Source organism: Medicago sativa, chromosome 5 (genome assembly GCF_051527215.1).
Source record: "Medicago sativa cultivar Bolivia chromosome 5, Bolivia_mono, whole genome shotgun sequence".
In the NCBI taxonomy this organism is placed as follows: domain Eukaryota; kingdom Viridiplantae; phylum Streptophyta; class Magnoliopsida; order Fabales; family Fabaceae; genus Medicago; species Medicago sativa.
In genome coordinates, this window is record NC_140753.1 from 79,085,499 (window position 1) to 79,094,788 (window position 9,290).

General features: G+C 31.0%; 1 protein-coding gene and 1 pseudogene across 1 annotated transcript; one reads left to right on the plus strand and one right to left on the minus strand.

The window, feature by feature from the left end:
* The first annotated feature begins 2,656 nt into the window (after nucleotides 1–2,656).
* LOC146925445 (caffeic acid 3-O-methyltransferase 1-like) lies at nucleotides 2,657–6,569 on the plus strand. The gene is made up of 4 exons (XM_085710379.1): nucleotides 2,657–3,113; nucleotides 5,321–5,631; nucleotides 5,820–5,884; nucleotides 5,993–6,569. The coding sequence occupies exons 1-4, from the start codon at nucleotides 2,695–2,697 to the stop codon at nucleotides 6,293–6,295; spliced, it is 1,098 nt and encodes a 365-aa protein (XP_085566505.1). The 5' UTR covers nucleotides 2,657–2,694; the 3' UTR covers nucleotides 6,296–6,569.
* Nucleotides 6,570–7,269: 700 nt separating this feature from the next.
* On the minus strand, nucleotides 7,270–8,289 carry LOC146925446 (F-box protein FBW2 pseudogene; annotated as a pseudogene).
* Nucleotides 8,290–9,290: the final 1,001 nt, after the last annotated feature.

Genomic DNA, 9,290 nt, shown 5'->3' on the forward strand with positions numbered 1-9,290 from the left:
TTTTATTTTGGGTAAAACAATATTTCTACCGCACGCAACTACGAAAATTTGAAAGAGTTAATCTCTCCCAACATATATTTTTTTATATGTATAATCAAGAATCGAATCCTAAATCAAATAATTGAAAAGCTCAAATATTTGCCACTTGTATTACACCATGTATATAAAGACATAGTGACAGACAATAGTCATATGAAACTCTCGCATGCATTGCAACAAACATTGTATTTAATTAATCACAATATGTAACCCATGGTTATTATTAATTCACTATACATTAATGAATATATTTTTTATACTATTTTTTTTCCAGAAAAATTCAAATATTTTGTAACAAAAAAAAAAAAGAAAAAAAAGAAAAGAAAGGTTAGCTAGAGATCATATCATAGTTTTAAAACCCGGCTCGGACCGGCCGGTTCAACCGGACACCTAACCGGTTCGAGCCAAGTATTGGATCGGAAATGCTATTAAACCGGTGAGAACCTGAAAGAACGGGTCAAACTCGGTAAAAACCGGTGACCCGGCGGATTTTGCAAACCGTCCGAGTCAATGAACCGCACTTGTAATATTTTTATAAAAAATCTTAAAATTGCATGGGCAGGACTTGAACACGCGACCAGCAACAACTAAGGCAAAAAGCTTAACCAATACACCACATGCATTTTTGTGATATTTGTCACTTTTTATTTATTATATTTTAATGTTCCCCAAGACAAAACCGTAGACATTGCTATTGCTCCCATGATTCAAGTTGTGAATCTAACTCATGATAAAACTTAATTCTGAACTCATAATAAAACTTAATTTAACTCTATTTTAAATTATAATAAACCGTTAACTCTATTCAAGTTGTAAAATACATACTTTTTTAATATTTGTTTCTCTCTAAATATATATTTTTAATATTCATTTAAATATGGTGGGCATTTGTGTAGGTATGAAATGTGCATATAAAGTGATTAATTTTGATGATTTTGACTATTGGTAGGTTTTATGATTTTTTTTATTTTTATTTTTTGAGATTGAGTGATTAGTTTAATCTGATCCAGCTCAGTTTAATATAGGTACACATTTTTTATATAGACCGGGTTATACATCCGAGTTATCCGGTTTAATCCGATTCAGTTATGCGGTTCGACCAATGACTCAATGGTTCGACCATTGACCCAATGACCCAGTACCTCTGCCGAGTCGATGACCGAGCCGAGTTTTAAAACTATAGATCATATTGAGGTCATCTACGAGCTATGATCATCTACGAGCTATTGAGGTCATCTACCAGGTGACCCATCCCATATACGTTGTGCACCCATTGATTCAAGATTTCAACGTCTTGGTTGCTACGTGACAAGTTTTATATTGATATACATAAATGGGGGCTGTTAACTTGCACCCACCTAAAAATACTAAGGTGTAAGTTAACAAGCTGCACCTACTAGTTATTTACCAAAACACCCATGTTTTTCTATTATAAACAAATATTATTTATGCTATTTACAAAAATGTCCTTTTAATTAAAATAAAGTTTAATAGAGACAAAAGGGTGTTTTAGTAAAGTACAAGTAGGTGCAGCTTGTTAACTTGCACCTACTAGTTATTTACCAAAACACCTATGTTTTTCTATTATAAACAAATATTATTTATGCTATTTACAAAAATGTCCTTTTAATTAAAATAAAGTTTAATAGAGACAAAAGGGTGTTTTAGTAAAGTACAAGTAGGTGCAGCTTGTTAACTTGCACCTTAGTGTTTTTAGGTGGGTGCAAGTTAACAGCCCCCTACATAAATTAAGTTGAGATACATATTTTTTTTTATTTTATAATATTAACTAAGTTGATATTAGTGTTAAAACGAAAAATTTCAACATAACAAATAGGAATTCATTGAAAGCAAAAAATGTATATATAAATACAAGAAGAAAAAAAAATACAAGATTTATTTCCTCAAAATACAGTACCTTGGTTAAATTGTTTAAACTTTAAATATATTTTAGGTCGAGGAATGCTAGAGAGAGTGTTGATATTTTAGGTCATATTAGATGATTGTAGATATTTATTTTTCTTTTATTTATGAGTAATGCTAGCAACACTCTCTTTTGAACTCTCTCTAATACTCACTTTTCGATTGGTTTAAATCATTGTGGGTCTACACTTTGAAAATTGAACCTACACAAAATAGTGGGACATTCATTGATTCAACCCAATAAAAAAGTGAGTGCTAGTGAGAGTGTTGAAAAGTGAGTGTTGCTAGCATTCCTCTTTATTTTAATATCTTTCATGTTATATTTATAAGAAGACGATGAAACAACTTATACTTTAGCTAAGACAAGCACATCTTTAACTCTTATTTTTAACTCTTGTTTATTTATTTATCGATGGCCCAATATGGATTGATTGAACACACTTTTATCAATGAAATGCTATAATTTGTCAAAACACAAGCATTATTTTGACTATTGAATATAGCACAAAGAAAAATCTAAGCACGTACTTGATTATTAAAAAAAAACATATGGCTGCTCATTTTGACTATCGAGATGACAATGATTTGCAAACGTCAAAAAGTTGAAACAGATCAAAGATTAGATCAAATTAAACATCATTTAAATAATATATTATATGAATATATATATTGAAGGAGCCAGGCATATTATACCATCATACATTATAGTATAGTGGCATAGTACTATAGCATATGATTGAGAAAATGGAGAGGGAGGAAGCAAAGCAAGTATCAGATGAAGAAGCTTTGTTTTTTGCCATGGAACTATCAGGTGCTTCTGCTGCTCCAATGGTTCTAAAATCAGCTTTGGAACTTGGTATCATTGAAATTATAGCCAAAGCTGGGCCTAATGCTCATCTTTCATCTTCAAACATTGCTTCTCAAATCCCTTCTATAAAAAATCCAGATGCACCTTCTATGTTGGACCGATTGTTGCGTCTCTTAGCTAGCTACAAAATCCTTACTTGCTCCATTCAACATCAAGATGGAGATTCTATTGAAAGGCTTTATGGTCTTCACCCTCTTGCTAAATATTTTGTCAATAATCAAGATGGTGTCTCCATGATTTCTTCATTTCTCATGCAACATGACAAAGTCCTCAAAGACATGTGGTATGATATTATATATATATATTTCAATTTATTTTCTCTTGAAATGTGTCATTTTTTATAAACTCATTTAAAACTTCTTCGTTTATCATAATACACAATTTCATCTCATATCCAACACGGATGAGTTTAGTACGTAGATGTAAATGATAGATGGTTTAGTTAATAGATAAACTCAAATATTATATTAATTTTTTTATTAAGTCTAATTTATTCGTATAAAAATGATTTTTAAGGTAATATGCCACTTTTTATAAATTAATTTAGATTTTATATATACCAGACATGACCCGACAATAAAAAAAAATATTACTATGAAACTTGGTTTTGTTAACAACACTTTAGATTAACACATCCCTATCTAATTAATTTCAAAAAACTAAATCCCAACCTAACTTTAATTTTGAAAAAGACATCTAACCTAACTTGCTGTCTCATATCTTTTTCCTCTTTTGTTTTGTTTTGGACTTGGACGAGAGATGCTTTTGTTCTCTCACGACTTCATGAATGTACTACACATGATTAAATTAATTCATAAGTCATGAGAATCTACCTCTGTCACGATTTCATTTCATCACCTTGTGCTGTTTGAGCCAAACTCGGTTGAAATAGTCCTATGAAGAGTCAAAGAGTATCTACAACAAAGCTCTATAATTTGAATGTTTAAATGAGTCATACATGTATACATAATTTATATTATACTTTTTTTTAATGTTAATACATGACAAATATAAAATTTCTTCGACCCTACACCTTAAAGAAAATTAGTAAATGAGTCTTACTAATAACTCTATAAAACAAAACTACATTTAAACAATATAGTTTATTTTAATAAAATTTATTAATTATGACCCATAAAAAAGTGATGAGAGGGAGAGTCCTTCCATAGACACCATTTTCTACAAACATCAAAAACTCCTATTCCACAATGGAGATATCTCTATTTAGTTTGACGTCGGTGTGGAGTAAAAGTTTTAGATGCTTGTGGAGAATAATAACTATGAAAGGACTCTCGTTATTATTATTTTTTTTAACCATAATTAATAAGTTTATATGCTGTAATAATTCAAGTATACCTAATAATTTGATTTTTGGATGCTCTAATCGTAATTATGCATGTATCTCTAGTTGATGTGAGTATGTTGTCGTTGATTTTCTAGTTTATGTGAGTCCGTTGTCGTTGATTTTTTATGTATACCGAGTTGCCGTGAGTAAGTTGTTGATTTTTTTGTTACAAAATTCAACTTATTCTAATAAAAAAATACCAAGTGCAAATAATTTTATGACTAACAAGGCATAGTAACAATTTTCTTTAACCAAAGACTTATGTACTTTAGCCCAACTTATTTTTGACTTTGCTTCTCCTTAAGCAAATTAAAGTTTGGTTTTGACCAAAAAAGAGAGTAAAACTTTGCTTAATTAAACACCATATTTTAAAAGCTCGAACTGGTTTATTTAGGATGCGTATTTCAAACTTAAGATCATAATTTAGTGGGAACACCAGTGAAATATTTTAAAGGGTCTAGTTAACGAGTGCCCTTGGAGCATTCTTTAAACATTTTAAATAAAGTAATTATTCTTTATAATTGTTAAATTTTTCAATTTTTGATGCACCTTATCACACAAACTTTTATGAAAAATTACCATTTAAAGTCCTTAACTAATGCACGGAGCACTAGTTAACATTTCCCTATTTTAAAAGCTCGAACTAATTTAATTAAGATGCTCCTTAAGAATGTACAGTATACAGTGTAATGGTGATATTTATACATCACTTATCATGAAAAGATTGTTGGCAACACTAGTCAAATATAGATCCAACAAATATGTTAACAATATTGATTTGAGAAATTTATTAATTTTAGCAAGCATTAGTGATTAGTGAAGGCTTAGATATAGATTTTTAAATGACTTTTTATGGGTTTTATTTCACCATAGAATAGCAAAAATTATTTCAGAGGCATAACCTTGATTTTGATATGTTTGGGCAAACTTGATTATGAATTTGTAGCTTTTGACATGTTTGGTTAATTTTTAATTTTTTTAAGGATACATATTTAGGTAATGTTCAAGTAGTTTTTAAGTAAATATATTCAAACATAAACAATGTCACATTCAACACATTTTTAACTAAAATCTAATTTACGCAATCAATTCATTCGAAATTAATTTTTGATGCTAACAAAACACACTTTATTATATAATTGCAGGTACCACTTGACAGAATCAATTCAGGAGGGTGGCCTTCCATTTTACAATGCTTATGGAATGACATCTTTTGAATTCCATAGCACAGATCAAAGGTCCAATAAGATTTTCAACAAGGGCATGTCTGATTTCTCTAGTATCATAATGAACAAAGTTCTTGAGACATATTCAGGTTTTGAGGGTCTTGGATCTATTGTTGATGTTGGTGGTGGAACTGGAACTATTACTAACATGATCGTTTCTAAGTATCCTAATATTAAAGCCATTAATTTTGACTTGCCCCATGTCATTAATGAAGCACCATCTTATCCAGGTGTGTTTTTATTTCACATTATATATTAAGGTTTTGGAGTGGCATATCTAACCAAACAAAAATTAGGCAAATGCAAAGTAGAAAATCTTTTATGAAATATGCAACATTTGATATCACAAAAAATAATACATCAAATGTTGGGGTAATATTCATTTTGGTCACTGAATGTGTAACGGTGTCTGGTGTAGGTGTGGAACATGTTGGTGGAGACATGTTTGTGAGTGTTCCAAAAGCTGATGCCATTTTTATGAAGGTGACATTATTAATTTGAAGCTACTTAATTGTTTTTCTAGTTTATTTCCAATATATTTTTCATTTATTTTGAGAAGAAGAAAACCAAGTTTATGTTTTATGAATGCAGTGGATATGTCATGATTGGAATGATGAGCAATGCTTGAAATTTTTGAAGAATTGTTATGATTCTCTTCCAGCCACAGGGAAAGTGATTGCAGTGGAATGCATTGTTCCAATAGTTCCTGACTCAAACTTGGCCTCAAAATCTGTGTTTCAAATGGATGCTATCATATTGTGTCATAGCTCAGGTGGAAAAGAGAGAACAGAGAAAGAGTTTGAGGCTTTGGCTAAAGGAGCTGGATTCCAAGGATTTCAAATTGCATGTTGTGCTTTCAACATGTATGTCATGGAATTTCTTAAGAATGCTTAACTTGTTATCCTTTTCTGTCAATTGTATCTTCGGATTAATGAAATCAGTTGTTTGTATTTTCTGTTATAAATAAAAAGTTGCTGCTATTTGTTGAGGATCGGTGTTGTCGGTCGTCACCTAGTAGGATGATGTTGTCCATGTATGATGAAAATGTTGTAAACATGGAACTTGTAGAAGTAAAATATCTAATTTCTAAGATACACATCATACCATGATAATGTTGTACACATTTGGTAAATATTGGAAAAATCACACTTGTGTAACTTAAATTTTAGGCTTAATGGTGTGTTTCGCCCCTGCAAATAGGCGGCGTTTAAAAATTGGTCCCTGTAATCGCTAATCCTGGCATTTTACCCCTGCAATTGTTAATCATTTAAAATTTGGTCCTTTGACCAACTTAATCACTGCCACGTCACCAGATTAGCAAAAATGGCATGGGAAATGACGAAATTACCCCTGGCTTATTTTTTTTTTGTTTTTTTTCCTTAAAAAAAATTCAGTTTTTTCCCGAATTTTTTTTACGATTTTTTCCCGAAAATTTTACAGTTTTAATTGTAACAATTTTTTTCCGAAATTTTTTTTGACTTTTAATTATTTTTTCAGATTTTTTTAATTTAAAAAAGAATTTTCAAAATTTTGAAAAATTTTTTTTTTGAAGGAAAAAAAAAATTAGCCCAGGGGTATTTTGGTCAATTCCCATGCCATTTTTGCCAATCTGGTGACATGGCAGTGATTAAGTTGGTCAAAGGACCAAATTTTAAATGATTAACAATTGCAGGGGTAAAATGCCAGGATTAGCGATTACAGGGACCAATTTTTAAACGCCGCCTATTTGCAGGGACTAAAGACATCATTAAGCCTAAATTTTATTACGAGGAAAAACACACAAGCATAGATGTTTGTTCTTCTGTTTTTTCAGCAATAAGAAAACCTAAGAAACTTTAAAATATCCTAAGATATGAAAACATCTTAAGTTCTTACAAGGAAGCTCAAATGCTTCATTTTCTTTGATACATTTTATGCAAATAGCATAAAGAAAGCCCAAGCACAAAAACACTAATTAAAAAAGAACATAAAACCATACATTGCATCATCTTCAATACCTCCTAAACTAGAGCTCTTAAACCTATGACACCACATGCCATCATCATTGTAATTATACTCGTCCACATCGCTATCTTATTATTCTAAATCAGAAGAATCCTATCGCACCTCTCCTAATTGCCAAGAACTTGAGGCCTCAAAACCATAAGTTTCGGAAAATTCTGCTTCACAGACATGGTGTCAAGTTTGACACCCCAACAACCCCTCAAATCTAAGCATTCAAGCTTTGGACATGATGAGATTATTTTAAGAGCACCTTCATTGGTGAGGAGATGGTAGACCATTTCGAGACGCTTGAGCTTCGACATAGTAGATGCGATTGCAAGTGCTTTAGTATCTTCCAAGGGTTTTCCCCAAGTATATGTCGGGTGCATATTCCAACAGAACACTTCCAACTATTTGCAGTTCCTACCGATTGTCTTTATAGCATTGCCACCAATTTTGATGCAGTAGCTCAAATCTAAGAAGGAAATCATTGAAAGTTTTCTGGTTAGTCGTGCAATGGCATAATAGTTCATATTGCATCTGGGCAGTCGCAGATCCCGAAGGGAGCCAACATTTTTAGCAATGAAGGTGAAACTCCTTCTAGTCTTGAGACCAGAAACACTGAGTTTCCAGAGCGATATCCGGAGCTTCTAGCAATCAGCATTTGAACCATCCGCTCATTTTTCCGATGGTCGTAGATGTTGCTCCAGTCAATGATTTCTATCTCTTGCCAACAGTCAGGTCCATTTACATCACTGGGCCAAGATTTGCATACCATTGGGATCACGGTCAATCTTTAACGGAGTGAAAGTTTCGTGAAAATCAGCGCCAAAGTATCGGGGATCATCTCATCCCAACGACGAATATCAGATACTACTTCCATTTTCAAGAGAGAGAATAAATAACTACAAAAAAAACAACAAAAAGAACAAAATGCTAATTAAAGTTCGACATGAACAAATTTTTCCATGATTAAATTCAAATTTTTAAGAGATTTTCAAGAATCATTCTAAACACACAAATCAAGAACAAAGAAATAAATTGAAACTTGGTTAGAAATTTAGAATAGAAGATGAATATGAATATGAATATAAAGATGCATTTTCACCGGTTTTTTCTAGATTACCCTCTCTTGTTTAAAGGGTATTTACCCTCTCATAATATCAACCAATCAAAATGTAATATACATTGGCAACATTAAATGTCAAATAAATGAGTCAATTTTTTCTATAAAAAAATCAATTTTAGGTAACTTTTAATACTTTTAATTTTTATTTAATTATAGACAAGATTACATTATCGATCCTTTATCTTATTTATTTGTAACACTTTGGTCCTTTATCTTTATTTTTTTTCCGTTTAGGTCTTTTATCTCTCATAAAAGCACATATACATCTTTTTTCTCATTTTTGTATTAAAAAAAATATATAATTTTATTTTTTAAAATATATTTTTATTAAAAATGAAAAAAAAATCCAGAAATATGATGAAGATGTTCATCATCTCCATCTTCTTTCTTTGAATCTTCATCATCTTCATTGAATCAGAAAAAATTCTACACAAATATATCTTCAAATATCATGAATTAATGTTATGTTCACCTCAAATCTTCTTTTAAACACAAAAATCAAAACCCTATAGAAAAGAGATTTAGTTTCATCCTAAAAAAAAATTAGTTATATAAATTGTCACACCGTATATTATTATTATTTTCTAACTCAATATTCAAACCCGGCATAAAAATAACCCCAAAATTGAGAGCAGCTTTGCACATCAATTTTGTTGTTTCCAGAACAATCTTAACTTTTGTAAAGCCTAACCCTTCCGCTAGTGACTAAGCCTCCACCATCCACCTTGCAAAAAAAAAAAAACTACTGCGGGTCTATTTTAACATAATCAAAATTTG

What these genes read in the sequence shown, in the direction of transcription:
- LOC146925445 (XM_085710379.1), top strand. Translation starts at nt 2,695, where the DNA reads ATGATTGAGAAAATGGAGAGGGAGGAAGCAAAGCAAGTATCAGATGAA. An exon ending in AAAGTCCTCAAAGACATGTG is followed by an intron (nt 3,114 to 5,320) that starts GTATGATATTAT and finishes ATATAATTGCAG; the next exon opens with GTACCACTTGACAGAATCAA. An exon ending in CTGATGCCATTTTTATGAAG is followed by an intron (nt 5,885 to 5,992) that starts GTGACATTATTA and finishes TTATGAATGCAG; the next exon opens with TGGATATGTCATGATTGGAA.